Genomic DNA, 16,517 nt, shown 5'->3' on the forward strand with positions numbered 1-16,517 from the left:
TCTTCTTGGTTTCATTTGAACTCAAATAATGACATCAGATTTGAACTCAAGTGCCTGAAAGACAAGAAAATTGGTGTTAGGCATAGAAGTGACAAAGACACTTCTTATACAAAAGCAATCAACATACAGTCAAAGTAAAGCACACCATGAAAGCAACACACGTATAAGAAAAGCTGAGAATAAATTAGAAAAGTTTGTTTCTTCATCTGCTTCACATAACCTGCCTTGCACATAACCTGCCTCACGCATTGCACAGCAATAGTTGACCGTAACTGTCCCAATAGTCCATCAGTTGACGTCATGGCCTACATAGGGTGGGTTAGAAGCTGACAGGGGCTCCGGGACCCATGTTTTGTTTTGATTTTATCTTTTTGAAACATAACTCCACTGTAAACCATCATGGAAAGTTATTTTAGATATGCAGAAATCATGTCCAGAGAGAGAGAATATTTATCTTTCTTTTCAAATCGATGCTAACCGATCGAACACAAGGCTCGACATGGATATTATGATATTGATGACAATTACAGTTTTTGCATTTTTCTGGGCTTTTTCCACTTTCAGGGCATTTTTTTCAAGTTTTAGGACATTTTACAATATTTTTTAATTTTTTTTGATATGTGAAAAAGGTTAAAAAAATTATGTGAATGATAATTGTGAAAAAATAGACCAGGATGCATTACTTTAACAACTTTTTTGTATATTTTTTTATAGGCAACAGACAATCTTTAGTATAAATTACATGTAAATTTAGAATTTTGCAAAAATTCCAAGAGCTGGCCTCTTTAAAGTTCCGGCGCTCATCCATTCATTCAGGATGTGGGGACCATGAATACAAGAACTCTGCCACCAGGCTTATCTTGTAACGGAGAACGCTACCTAGTTCTGTGGCAGATTCTGCTACAAGGGGGTCTTAAGCTGTATAATATACTCTTCAACTTCTACCTTTATCAGCTTCATCCACCATTAGTTAATGAGCGGAACAGCTAATCATTTGACTTGAAAGAAATTATTATTCAAGATAACCTTTAATTTGTTTGTTCTTGAAGTTTGTTAATTAGGTTTCTTTCCGTAAGAGAGAATAAAAAAATATATATATTCACAATACAAAATTTTCAAGCATGTTCCAGAATTTCTTGAGTAAGTTGTGGAGAGAAAACAACCAAATGTATATTTCTACCAATAAATTATCGATGTCAAATGGAACTAAATCTATTCACGATGAAGAGATAGGCATTACATTACACCCCGTAACGATTTCAGTCGTACTTAAGTTGCATCATCGCAATCTTATTTCCATAAAATTCTTTCGAAAATACGTATAATCTGAAACAGCATTTGCATATGTGTTTGAGGAACCAATGAAAAAAGGGGAGATAAAAAAAGCCATCTGCAAGCTTTGCCTTGAGTTCGGTAATAAGTTGGGTGTGGAAATATGCACTTCAAGGTGCTCTAGTCCATTTAGGTTTCAAAGGTAAAAAAAAAAAACAACAAAATAACTACATTTTTCTTTTTCCTCCAACCACCTCTAATGCAGCTGTTGATTGACAAACAAGGGAGGCGTCCATGCTAATGGTTACTTTTCTCTAATTAATGTCCTACGCCTATAGGCGAAGTTTGCTTTTGGGGTTAACTATTCATTTACCTGTAATAAGGTAAAAAAAAAAAAAAAAGAGTAAAATATAACCCGTGGCGTAGAATAAATTTCTAACAGATTTCTAACGACAAATGGCACGTGTGCAACCCATTGCGAGATTCCTAACACTCTGTGTCGGTGTCTTTTCATCTGCCATCTGCCGAGGAGAAAAAATACGAAATGACATGACGTTGACAAAAGCTCCGCCGCCCGTGTGATTCCATACCTTTTGAATGTTGGAAATTATAAGAGAGTATACCAGTGTTTTCCTCAACCTATGGTCCGCTAAGATGTTGTAGGTGGTCCGCAAACAGACTTCATTTTAAATTAATTATAATAAAACAATTCTAACCGAATGAAAAATTATTCAATCTTTATAATTGATTTTAGTAATATACATGTGGGTTCAAATAAAAATTATACCTTCATGCTTGGGTCAAACATGCATCATCGTGGTAAACGTCGGCTATCGCGATCCTACGGGATGCGATAAATACACTAAATTTAATCAAAAAAGTACAATTAATTGCCACAAATGCAAATTTTCTAATTACGGCTTAAATTGATAAAGAGTAGGGGAAATGAGGGACTGATATAAATTACGCATTAAAAATATATTCGAATAATCAGATAACCATATTTCATTGAGAAAAATACGTTAAACTGGGAATTATATATATATAATTAGGTTAAATACGGGACATATCGCCAATTGTCATCAGAAGTCGTTGTCAGAAAGAAAGCACAATCATCAATTGTTATTAAAATTTCTGAGAAATTGCGAAAAAAACGTTGAACCTGAAAAATATGAGAGATGAATATTTATTGTCATAATTATCATGATATGATTTATATATTATCAAAAACACTACAAACATTACAAATTCAATATTAATTGTATAAAAGGAATTGGAACAAGCAAAATTGAAGGAATGTGCCGTAATACGGGACAATAGTGGTCCGTCAAATTGTTTCAGACATTCTACTGTGTTCAGAAAGGTAGAGAAACACTGGTCTTTATCAATGTTTCTTAACTTTTTTTGCCCATGGCTCCCTTTGGACCATTTTTTATTCTCGTATCCCCCGGTCTTATCCGACGGATCCTCCGATGGACCCTCCCCCCAGGGCCGCAACTAGATGTTTGGTCAACCGGGGCGGGAGAGCATTTTGATGCCCCCTTGTAATGTTGAAAGACAGGTTTCAGAATGGAATTTGCGCCCCATCGGGGGTCTAGCGCAGGGGCGCGACACCCACCTGCCCCCCACCCCAGTTGTGGCCCTGCCTCCCTCTCTCAATATCAGCGAGATACAATTGTTTTGTTTTTTTTTTAGTAAATTTAAAGTGAAAGATAATTTTATAAATAAGGTCGGTATCCAGACTCTTTGACTAGAGTCAGGGAGTATGCAGGATCGACCTTGGGATGGGGCACAAAAATTTTCTTTCCGAGAAATTTTGAGTTTGAAATTAAAAAGTTTTGAGCTTCAAAAAGCATTTAAATTAACAGAAATTGGTTTATATACTTTGAAAAGGGTATTTTATTTCGATATTTCAATATTTTTCAAAGAAATATTAGATTTTTTTCTAGTTTTTGGTCGACTTGGGGGGGGAAGAGGAAGGTTCCTCTGAGCATTCCCTTGCGTACCCCTGTGGGTAGAGTTCGGTGAGCTTTCCTCGTGTGGTGGTTGCATGCGGGAGTGTCTCAATATTATGGGTCCGTGGGCAAATTTATTTTCTGGGAACCTCATACATAACTGGAAGTAATAGCGTAAATATTTACTGCTTGTTTTCAAAAATGATTTGAATATGCTCGGGTTAAGATGCCCATACGTTAAGGTTTATGGTTTTTATGGGTGGTTTTTCTAGCTTCTGCAGGGTGGTCCAGGTCGAGGCTAAAATGACCTATTGTTTAACTCGCAGGAATAATTAAATGCAAAATTTGAAGGAGATCGGTTAGAAATTCAAGATTTAAACTGAGAACGTGTTTATTATGTCACCGAAATGAAGAGTCAATTTTTTTTATTAAAGTTAATGTGAAATTGTTTCTAGTATTCAAAAACGTAAGCGCAACGGAAAAATCTTGATAAATTTATTTTATTTCAATCTATCATAAATTATTAGATTTTTATAACCACCTTGATCTATTTTAATAATCTAATTCTTATAGTTATATTTAGTTCACATATTATACATTTATTTTTGTAATAATTGGAAAAATTCAACGAGATAAAAAAACAATTTTTCGATTTATTCAAAATTGCACTGCGAGTTCGGTATTTTCCAGGGTAATAATCCATGGATAATACGCCCAAAAGAATTGGAATTTCCTAATTACAGTATAACTTTTTGTTCCGTCGACGTCAAAAAAGAAAGGTTTTACTGTATATGCCGATGCGTATTATCTGCAGCTTTTCGTTCTGAGGCTGGTGTAGAAACAAATATTTTCCAAATAATTCTGTAAAAAAACAATTTCCCAAAGATTTAATACATTTAGATGGCGTTTGGATAGGAGTGGAAAAATTTGATTTTTTTCTACAAAAACGTGACCAAAAAACCCTTCTATTCCTAAAAAATTTTATTATTGATGAATGAAATTTTCGCGTATGGATTATACACCACTGCACACTATACGATGATATTTTTCTTTTAGTAGAACAACATTGGCATCTGTGGATTATATATCGCCGAGTATTATACATGGGGAATTATAGTTGTGAAAATCAGAAATCATTTATGGAAGGAACAATGTAAATTCCAAGTTAAAACTACGAGATTTCCCTGTTATATGAAACCACACCATCGATTTCATTATAAATAAAATCATCGGATTTTTTTTCTTGAAAGGCGGAAATTTGTTTAGGCTTATATAAAAAAAAGTATTATAATGTAATGTAATAAATCATCAGTGGCCAGCAGCTGGCACTGATAATCGAACTGATTATTGTAGGCCTGAAAAATTAATATTATTATGTGCAAGCTTTAATCTAAAGTCTATACGAAAGGATATAATAATTTCATGAGACGTGCGGCTTGATACATATCAGCCTGATTAATCATGAAATTACTTTCTGGAATCAATCTCGCGAGGCAATGGCTTAATTATTGGTGGCAGCAGCTGATGATTCTAATACACCTGGTCTTATTCAAAAGTGGCTCGATAAATATTCCTCAATTTTTCAATCGATATCTTCGTTTCTGTTAACTAACAACATTAATAAATCAGCATTTCCCTTTACTTTCATCATTAGAACATGAATATGTGAGAGTGTCAAAAATCTAATTCACCATCACTATATTAGAAGATATTGATATAATTATGAATGATAACTATAATTTTATTAATTTTTCTGGAATACAGTATCGTTAAGTAGAAGTTTCAGCTTAATGTTCGTGAGCACCAAAGAGTGATCAACCCTTACTTCAGATGTTATTTTGGCCTAGTCACGAGATTATTGATCGACTACACCACCAGTATTATATGGGCCCAAAGTTTTGCTTGAATCTATGTGGATGTCATTAATATTTGTGGCATAAAATTTAATACTTTTCATTCAGTTTAATTTTATTTAATAGTAATTGAATTTTCACGTCTGTCCATGAACCACCTATCTCATCTTTGCTGACCGCCTCTGATCCGCTGACCATAGGTTGAGAAATTCTACACCCCGGGTGGCCAACCCGCGTCACGCCGCGGTATCAGGCGTTTTTCTACAGAAAATTCTACTTAATTTTCAAATGGAAGAAATTCTCTCCCATTTTTAAACATCTTTTCCACAATTGTCTTGTACCCTACCAAACCTATATTCGGTGCGGTAGGCTTTCTCAACAAAGATTATGAGAAAAAATTTTCGTTCATTTTTTTTTTTTACTTTATTGAAACGTAAGCAAATAAAATAAAACTTATGAGATAATCAGAAGACTCCTGATAGCGTCATCGGCCCGGACAAGATGATGCGTTATTTCTGGTCCCTATCTTGCTCGCATTACCTGCCTAACGATAACTATACTTACTCTTGAAAATCATAGTAGTAAATCTCATTATAACGAGGCCGCCTATGTCCTTGAGTCACCAGGGCCCATGCATTAACACAGTCCTGAAGATCATGCTTATTCAATACGATTTCGGTTCGTTTTTCATTCGAAAACGCCCAGTGAGAGTAGAAAAGGCGAAAAAACAAGGATCTTTATGAAATACAAGAAAATGGCCAAAACATTGTAGGAAAAAGAGATGATGCCTCATAAAAGCATGTCGTGTAGTCTTTGAGGTTAGATTTTAGCTGGAAAGTGTATCAAAAATATTCTTAAAAGTTTGGCAAAAGGTGGGCCACCCTTGTACTAAAGAGTCTAAAGTCTGGACAACCACAAGTTAAATCCCTTCAAGGATTAGCATTAAGCTGATTTGAGTTTGAACACATTTCGAAATTTGTCGAATGGGTGCCTTTTTTTATAGATGTGGCTGGTGCTCACGACTGGAAAAAATGCTTAAAAAAGCTCATATTCTATTGAAAAATTTATACAAGTTATAATATCAATGTATATTTTGTTTCAGGCGGATGTTTCCGGCCTACAAAGTCAGAGTCAGCGGCCTAGACAAGAAAGCCAAATACATCTTATTGATGGACATCGTAGCGGCCGATGATTGCAGGTACAAGTTCCACAACAGTCGGTGGGTAGTAGCCGGAAAAGCCGATCCCGAAATGCCCAAGAGGATGTACATCCATCCGGATTCTCCCGCAACCGGGGAGCAATGGATGCAAAAAATCGTGTCGTTCCACAAGCTGAAGATCACCAACAACATCTCGGACAAACATGGTTTTGTAAGTACTTAAATAATAATGAGAGATTGGTATACCTAAAAGAAATTTTCCATGAACCAATCTACTTAAATAAATGAATTTAAAATTCGAAAAAATATCAAATTATTCGAATTTTGTGTGAAATTTTTTTTCTAGACGATACTGAACTCTATGCACAAATACCAGACGCGTTTCCATCTAGTTCGAGCCAATGACATCCTAAAACTCCCATATTCCACCTTCCGGACGTACGTCTTCAAGGAAACGGAGTTCATTGCCGTCACTGCCTATCAAAACGAAAAAGTAAGTGCTGATTAAGTTTTCTGGAAAACCATCAGAATATTACAAAAATTATTTAATTTTTAATCAATTTACGACGTTTTATTTTCAATTTTTTTGTAGTGTTGATCTATAATGGTGATATTTTTTATATTATTATCAGTGGTGTATTTACGGGGGGGGGGGGTAAGCGGGCTATAGCCCAGGGTGGCAGATTCGGAGGGGTGACAGATTTAAGGAATGAGCGGTCAAGAAAATTAATAGGATTGTAGAAGCTCGGCAAAATCTATATATACCACAGACAATAAAACCTTGCATCTGTCTCTGCCTAGAGAACGAGAGATTATATGAGTGCTGACGAAACGGGTGACCTAAGGATGGAAGTATGGGAGTGATCAAAAGAGTGTGTATGTGAATTTCCAAGAAAAGAGTGTGTAAATATGTGAGTAACAAGTGTTAACTAGAGCATGTCTAAACATGCGAATGATCGAAAGAGCTACCTGGGGGGAAAAGTCACCAAAACAGTCCCCTAGAGCGTGCTGTCTTAACGCATGGGGGGGGGGGGGCACTCGGGCACGTTCCGGGGACCTCAAGAGTAGAGGGGTCTCACAAAAATGAGAGATGTGGTTCGAATTTTCTAAAATTTAATACGTAGGGCCTCAAAAGAACCACTTGGCCCGGGTGTCCATATGCTCTTAAGACCGCCCTGGGTTAAGCATGTGGATGACCAAAAGAGTGACTTGAAGAATGAGGGACCAGTTTAGTGAAGGAGCAAAAAAAATTACCTACAGCGTGTACAAGCATATGAGTGCCCATGGCCCTCACAACTTGAAGCAGTGCCTCTAGGCTGTGATCTTTGGAGGGTCCCTAAGCCATATTTTTCACGGGAACATTTGTAGTGAATTTACAGCATGTGGGGGGGAGGAATGATAGTAATGTGCTTCGCTTGGCTTCCTAGACATGTCACGATTTAAGTATACACTAGACCATCGAGAATAATTTATCTTCACATTTATTTACATAGACGCCTAAACCAAAGCGTTCGAGCAACCTATATCCCTTAGGCTCCATGGAATTTTCACCCTATCACTTCATTTCACTTCCGACACATAATTGTCCCGGGCCTCAGAGCTGGAGGCCCTGTCAGCCCCATTATTGTGGGAGCCATGCGTATGCATGGGGGACCCCTACAAGGGTCGGACTAACAAGGCTCCAGCTCTGGGACCCCCCTGACAATTATAAACATTTTTTTCCCATGCTATAAATTCACTGTAGAAGGGTTTGTGGAAAGTCTGGCTTAATAGGGCTGCGGATCTGCTTTAGGACATCGAAGTCGGTGGGAGGGGGGTCAAGCAATTTGATTGCATAAATTCAACTGCTTTTTTCAATAGTTTTATGACTCAGAAATATCGATTGACTCATTAAACATAGTGTGTGTGATAGATTAAAAATAACATGAATTATTCTTTTTTCCTTCTAAATTTAAATGCAGTAGCCTATACCGGGCTTATATTTATATATTTATTTATTCTGACGAATAGAAATGTTAAACTCTATATATAATCACGGAGCCTCCTTAGATTCTAGAAATGGCCCCTTCAATACAAAATCGTGCTTTAAATTATCAAATATTTATTCAAATTTTGAACGAAATTCTAAGATGTATCTCTAATAATACTACGTATAGTTCAAATAATATTTCTTTTACGATTACACATAATTTTAAAGTCAAGGAAATATTAAGATGTGGTGTATGTCGTAGGATATGCAATCGAGCAATTCGGTTTATTGCAAAGAGTCTGAATGAAAACAAGCTGTTTGACGACATATCCCGTAGGATAATTGAAAAATTCGAATTATTAATATTAATCTTCGATGGAACCACACGGTATTAGTAGACCATAGCAAATTTTTCAATTTGCTTGAGAAGTTGTGTGATTTCATAAAAAGGAGGCTGAAAAATATCAGGCTGATTAGAAAGTGCTACATAGTTATTCTAATCAACCGTACAGACCAGGCTCTTTTTAATGAGTTTTATATTATATCAGTGTTTGATATAGTGCCTCCCGAAACATCAATCGGATCATAGCCAGAGACTAAAATTCCGAAAATCTGCCAAAATTTGTCAAAATTCAAGCACGATTCGCAAATGGAGAGGGTATTTGTGAACATAATTCATTAAGAAATTATGCAAATCAGTTTATATATGAAAACAAATGATATTCTCTTGGGTGACGGTGTGAGTTTCGTAATTTAGTTTGGTTTTTGATAATTTTTGCATATTGAATAGGATGCATCAATTGATAAATTGTTATTACTTGATCATCCAAGTGTTAATGATATAGAATACCCTCAATTGCCAAATTCGCACCTCGTGCTTAAACTTCCATGGTTCGCCCCCATAAAAGCAAAATGAAAGATTTTTTTTATCTCACAAAATTGATGTAAATTGGTGCTGTTAGCACTTTTTTTAATTGATCCAATACACATCACCACAGTAACTTAATTAATTAATGTGAATTTTTTAATTAGTTGCAATGGATAATTAAGGGTGAAGTGTACAGTTTGTTTTTATTTTCATTGTTATCTACAAACTTAAAATCTCTCTAAGCAAAGTTGAATAGTTGTTGTCGAAGTGATACCTTGAATTTTATTCTCAATACCCTGAATTTTTGGTGTGATTTTCTGAATCTCTGATCACGTAAAATTTCAGCAGCTCTCGAAAAATGACATCGACAATGAATAAACACTTTTTAGATTTAAACTGTAATTTAAACTGTATTTACACAGCCGTATTTTGAACTGAAATGACACTAACAGACTTCCAAAAATAGCAAAAAATTGAGAAAAGAGGTAGGTTTAATGGGTTTTTTTAACATGTATTTGCCATGTACACGTATATTCAAATATACGCTAGACCACAGAGGGTTAACGTTCAGGAAACTATTTTCAGGGCTAAATTTTAGCCTTCAACATAGGCTGTTATTAGAAGTTGTTTTGTTGGAAGCCTGGCTGTCAGAATTCTGTCTTGTACAAAGAAATGTCACCATCAACACCACATGCCCTCAATTGGCTCAAAAAATTAATAACACCTAATTTCCCACATAGTATCTGTTATTCACACCCATCACTGGAACCATTCACAAATATTTCACGTTCAATACACACAAAATACGTATATTCTTCAAATATAACACAAGAAAAAATCCACACATAGATCAATACTGGACGTCACATACAGTTGATGTCACACACACACACACACACATAGACAAGTAAAAGACTAAAAAGGGAGAGAAATGTTTAGAGAACGAAGAGAGGGAAACACAATCGATTTGCGGTCCAGAATCTTATGGTATGCAACCCACACCAAAATACACCTCCTCCTCTCTCTCTCTGCTCCGTGTTTAGTGGTTCCTCTTTTTCATCCGCCCTCAAGTCCTAATATGAAAATCGATCTTGATGGCGTGGATGGAGATTTGGCCGTCGAGGAATCCTCAACAACCTCCACCATCGTCGTCATCATCATCGACCACCATGTGTTTCGAATTCTCCTCTCTCTTATCCTTCTCCAACTATACCCTAGAATTTTTCTCCTCATTGGTATAGTGGAACCTCGTTTATACGACGTTCAAGAGGCCGAGTCAAAACGTCGCACAAATGAGTAGAAGAGACTTGTTTAAAAAAATTATTTCCCCCTTCCCCCAACAGAAATAACATACAAAATATTATGAAACTCAATGTGTTTGATTGCATTTCCAATTCTGTTATAAAAAATCATTTTAATCATGCTTGGGGAGGGGAAAGTGTACGTTTCTGTGTGTACGTTCGCCCGACTCTGGAGATCTGTTCGCAAGTATGGAGCCCTTACAAAATCAAGGACATACAGCTCCTCGAAAAGCCACAGAGGTCGTTTACTAAACGAATACCTGGCATGAGCGGTCTATCTTATTGCCAGAGACTTCAATTTCTGGGTTTACACTCACTGGAATGGCGTAGAATCGCTGCAGATCTGAAGATGTGCTACAAACTAGTCCACCAAATTGTTTATCTACCATCAAGAGAGCCTTTCTTTGAGATCATAGACAGGCGAGTTAACCTACGTAGGCATCGCTTCCAAATAAGAATACCAACGGCTAGAAGGGATTGCTTTTTCCACGGATATAGATGCCGTGTGGCAAGAATATGGAACAGTCTTCCATCAGAACTTGTATGTGCCTCCTACGCAAGATTCGCTTCCACTATTGGGGATTTCGACCTGACTCCGTATGCGAAGTGCTTCCCGTACTGACTATTATTGTTTTTTTTTCTTCCAGTATAAGTGCATTTCATGCCTTCTGGGGTTATTGTTATTATTATTGTAAATAAATTGTATTTTGAAATCGTATTTCAAATCGCTTAGGCAGGGATTACACGATAAAAACTTGATAAAAGATCTTTTACAAAACTTGAAAAAACCAATAATACTATTGGTTACAACCGCTACACTTATTGCTTGCATTTTTCAAGTTTTATCAAGCTACTTTTACAAAACTATTATAGTGTAATCCCGGCCTTAAATAAAATAAAATTAGCAGAACATCACCTTTTTGCTTAGGAAAATTCCCCATCTCGCACTTTTATCTCTTTGGCATTAAATGATTTGCAACCAGCAGCTTGGACTTGGATTTTATTTCTCTGCTTTATAATGAAAGTTGACATAGTCTATGTCGCACACGGATGTTCAATTGTTTTTCAAGATCAACTTTCGTCATTTATTTGAAATTCTAGTAGAATTCTTCCAAAATTTCCATTTTATCTTTTAGTGAGAGCGCTTTTCGTTTTCTCAACATTGCGAACGGTGAATTTGACACACGGATCGAACAAAGCGCTGCAACGAACGAAAATTACACTGGAAATGATCGAAAGAACAAATACAGTGCCTCTTCTACTGTATGTGAATCTACCGTACATGTCTCGTCTGACACACGTGTAGCCCCCAAATGCTAACAATGGACTTTCCCGCCCTCTGGTTATAACGCTGAAAAGATTGGGAGAAAAAATTCTGAAAGCACACATGGCAGTCTTTCAAACAATTAAAACCCGTTTTATCGGGACTGTTTAAGCATTAGAATGTACATTAAAAAAAATTGCGACCGAAGCCAAACGTAGTGAAAATGTGACATTTCATTCATTCGACGCACATTACTCAATTGTTCGACGTTTTCACTTCAACTCGAACTCCAAATTAAAAGAAAAATAACCCTTCACTTATATCCATCAAATGCGCGCAGTTTCGGTAGTTGCTGAAACAGTTCTTCCTGCATCACACAAAAGCCCTAAATTTTAGGGTAATTGTTGACACAAACGAAAATACTGATGACCATTTAGAGCGTACACTTGAATAATTTGTTTATTGCTCGTTTCTGAGAATACGTAGATGCGGCAAGAGTCCCAAGGTAACGGGTTTAAATTGTTTGAAAGACGGTCATATGTCTTTTCAGAATTTTTTCTCCCAATCGTTTCAGCGTTATCCCCAGAGGATGGAGAAGTACCCACATTGTAAGTATTTGGTGGGTACAGGTCTGCCCATAAAAGGCACCCACACAGTAGCCGACTGTACCAATTCTTACGATCATTTCCAGTGTGATTTACTTTCGTTGTGGTGTTTAGCCTGCTCGCGTTGTCAAATCCACCGTTGGCAATGTCAAAAAATAAAAGGCGTTCTCTCTAAGAGATAAACTGGAAATTTTTTGAAAGAATTCGACAAGAATTTTGAATTAATGACGAAAGTCGATCGTGCAAAACAATTGAATATCCCTCTGTGTGTAAACTTTGAAAAGGAGATTTGATTTCACTTGATTTGATTTGATTTGATTTCACTCCTCACTATAAGGAGTGAAATCAAAGTTTACAAGCTGCTGTATGCAGTTCATCGGCTGCTAAAAAATATGAGATTGCGAGATTGTAAACTATCCTGAGCAAATGGGATGTTCCGCTAATTTTATTTCTCTAAGCGATTTGAAATTCGATTTTAAAATTCAATTTTTGGGGGGTTTTCCCTCTCAATTATGAATGTAATAATTTTTTTTTTCTTGAATTGGATATGCAATTAAACCCATTAAATTTTATGATATTTTGATACAAGTTTAGACCCGACTTTTTAAACGTCGTATAAACGAGGTTCCACTGTCATAAGAGGAGGAACAAAATACATTGGATGTGGTCTCTCTACCAGATTCTCTCTCTCTCTCTTACCCAAGCTATAATTTCTCTCCACAAACGGGAACTTATACGTGTTCAGGCACAAACACGAAAGAACAAAAACGGTTTAACACACAAGGAGGATAATATACTACAACTAATATGATGGATTCACAACACTTAACGATTTGTTCACGGTTTTCAGAAGAGTTGGTGGTTTCGGAGCGAAATGGATATTAGTTCGAAGGTGAATTGGAAAAGGGAGAGATGGAGGGTGGAATAAATGGTCATGCCCTGGATATACATCTCTCGTGTTCCATCATAGATGGTGATGATGGTTGAGTTTTGCCCCCCGAGACAAAATACACGGAATTTGCGCGATCACTAAAACACACACACACAAATTCAAGAACATAATGATTGTGGAATTGCGATGTGAAATTTTCTTTCTCTTTCTTAGTCTGAAACAGATTTTGTTTTTTGTTTCTTTTACTAAATCGCACTTAAAAGTAGCTTACATGCAACCTAATCCTCCCCCAGGGACATCAACCGTATAATCTACTTAATAGGCTTGTACTTACATGGGTACAGAAAAAAAATTATATAATGGATAGAAACACGCGGAAATGTAGCTTCATGTTGTTCCTATTATTTTCCTTCATCAACTTGAATTTTGGTATCTTGAGTGTGTGAGGTATGCGTTTATTGTCGAGTAATTTATATTAACTTTATTGACCTAGGTTTAGGATTATTTTTTATTATTTACCTTAGCATTTTTAGCCTAGATGTTTTTAGTTTTGCTCAATATCGGCTTCATATAAAGTAGGCTGAAAAGAAAGAAGATAAAACTTATTTTTGTGATAGCACATGTATACATATCTCGCGTTAAATTTAAGTATTTCTCCTAGAGGAGGATTTTTACATACGGCATTAATATAAATCATTTAAAGGGGTCTACAAACTTTTAACATGTTAAAAAACTAAACTCTAGTAGAAAAATAATTAAAAATATTCTTTTACCTTTTAATTGGCATTGAAATGTCCAGATGATAATTTTTTTTTCTATTTTTTGAGGAGTTACATTAAGCAAATGGGGTTGCCTTGAATGACATTTCATGACAAAAACATTAATGACAATGTTAAAAATAATATGGATTGTTGCATTTCAGGGAACACACTGTATTTATGTGATTTACATAGATTTGAATAGTTTAAAATTTCATTTATTGTTTGCCAATTTACTTTTCTATCATTATTGAAGAATGCACAGAAATATCCCCTCCACAGATGGTATTTTCCTCCTAAATGCAAGGGTCAAAAATCGTTCTTGCTTACCTTGTCAATAAATAGGGCATGCGTACCTTTGAGCCATTCTGCAGGTACTTATAGGAACTTCACAAGTGAAAATCTAATGTTTAACAGTTGTTGAGAAGCATTAATGCCGAAATAAGCTGAAAATATACAATGCCTTTATTTGAAAAATATAGGGAAAACTCATGTTGCTTAATAAAGGGTTAGCCATTGACAGCTTTAATTATTCATTTCAAATTTGGAATACATATTTTTGATTGTGTGTGTTACCTTATATATGCCCTCACAAAGTATCGCGTACTTCCAATACCTACTTTTTTGAAAATTTAAAAAAATAAAGCATTATATTAGCACCTTGCTCGCAGGATAAAATAGCATGACATCAAAATGTAATTGAATAAAAATTAATTCAAAATTATGTAAACTGTTCATGAAATGACGAAAACCATTTCAAATGCATTCATAAATACTTGGGTTGTAAAACAAAGCGTTTGAGTTTTAAAATTCAAAATTTAATTTTAAAAATAGTTGAGTCAATGAAATCTAAATCTTTTCCATCTTTTTCAAATTTAACAATTTTCTTTATTTTGATTAAAGAACTTCATTCAATTAACATTGATGTCATACTATTTTATCGTGCACGAAAGGTGTTAATAGCGTCTTTTTTAAAAAATTTCAATAAATACGTATTGGAGATATGTGGTATTTTGTATGGATATACAATCAAATATACGTGTACCGAATTCGAAGTAATTATTGCACACACGGTGCACATTGATACCGTCAGATTAATGCATAAACCTTTCTGCTTGTGGGGCGGGGAGAGATTTCATCCATGATAACTTTTACATGCCAAGAGATACTTATCGTAATTTCCCGCGTAGGTATATAATCAGAACTGCGTATAATCCGGAGAGATGCAAATTCCCTACTTTCAGATAAAAAATGTCATCGTATAGTCTGCAACGGTGTATAATCCCCGAGGGAGAATTTCATTCATGAATAGCCAGATATCACGAAATGGAAGGGGTTGTTTGTCACGTTTTTGTGGGAAGAAGTCACTCCATAAATCTTTAAAAAATTAATTTCAAAATATTTATTTCTATTCCGACTTCTCAGAAAAAAAGAAAATAAAAAAAAAGCTTCAGATAAGTGTATAATCCACATTAAGAAATTCCGATGTGTTTCGTTTTTACGTGTAAGTTCGCTGATTATACGTTGATTATATCTTACTGTACGATTCATTTCATTTCGTTCTTCTTTCATTGCCAAATACAGATTAAAACTCTATGTGATCTCTTTCACTCTCTCACTTGAACATTTTTGTTTTGATTGGTGCAAAAGTGTTTATGAATATTAATCAATGTTTTTTTGCATTGAGAAACTAATTCTTTTTGCACACATCTGTAATACTTTATACATTGTACTTTCAGTTTTTGTTATGAAATATTTCTTGAATGGCTTTGAGGGTCCAGATAGAATTCTGTAAGAGTCCATGGGCCGGAGATCATGCGTTATATTGGATTAAATCTTAAATCAGAGGTCTTCAACCTTTTTAGTCGCGATCACTGTCTTTATCCATCATCAAAAGACGGGCACTCTTACGGCATGTTTGACGTAGAAATGCATGAAATCAGGATAATTCCAATCCTTAAATGCAATTTGTACGCTTGCGAGTACCAAATCAGACACGAGCATCGAGCATTCTGGGTGTTTCAGGGAGAACCATGGTGCTCGCGAGCAAAGGGGTTGAAGATGCCTGGATTAAACGGTACTGCAGGCATCTGCATGAAAGGGAATGGCAATAAATGTTTTTATTATGGCTTGTATATTAATTCAAACGAATTTTATCCGAAATGTTTTTCTCGTTCTATAGATAACGCAGCTCAAAATCGACAACAACCCGTTCGCCAAAGGCTTTAGGGACACTGGTGCTGGACGAAGGGAAAAGAAGTGAGTTATGTTAACAGATTATATATTCCTGAATTTTTGTACGTAATTTTCTTTGGAGAAATGGGTTTTAGAAAACACTAAAAATACATCTCAAGAGATTGATCCTCTGTTTCTGCTGCTGTTAAAAATAATTTCTATGTATCCTTGATAATCACGACTTTATTTCAGTAATTATTGAATTATAAATTAATAAAAATTAAGAAATTATTGAGAGTTCTTTAATATACATTTATGTTGTTGCTAAAACCCGAAGTGCATTCAATTCGCAACGGGGGATTTAGACTTTGACCGCCAAAGAAACCGTGATCAACGACGGTGCCGTAACATGGCAAAATCAACAGTTGTTGCTAAAATTTGCTGAT

The 16,517-nt window shown here is 35.6% G+C and overlaps 1 protein-coding gene across 1 annotated transcript in view; it reads left to right on the forward strand.

Moving 5' to 3' along the window:
* The window catches only part of LOC149081726 (uncharacterized), a 60,025-nt gene that overhangs the window by 35,048 nt on the left and 8,460 nt on the right, over nt 1-16,517 (forward strand). The window contains exons 3-5 of the mRNA XM_089237145.1: nt 6,183-6,450; nt 6,586-6,732; nt 16,079-16,155. Of these exons, the coding sequence (XP_089093271.1) occupies nt 6,183-6,450; nt 6,586-6,732; nt 16,079-16,155 (492 nt within the window). The remainder of the gene's footprint in view (nt 1-6,182; nt 6,451-6,585; nt 6,733-16,078; nt 16,156-16,517) is intronic.

This window comes from Pholcus phalangioides, unplaced genomic scaffold (genome assembly GCF_987345545.1).
Source record: "Pholcus phalangioides strain wild (caught in Gottingen) unplaced genomic scaffold, Ppha-v1.0 ptg000009l_1, whole genome shotgun sequence".
NCBI classification, from domain to species: domain Eukaryota; kingdom Metazoa; phylum Arthropoda; class Arachnida; order Araneae; family Pholcidae; genus Pholcus; species Pholcus phalangioides.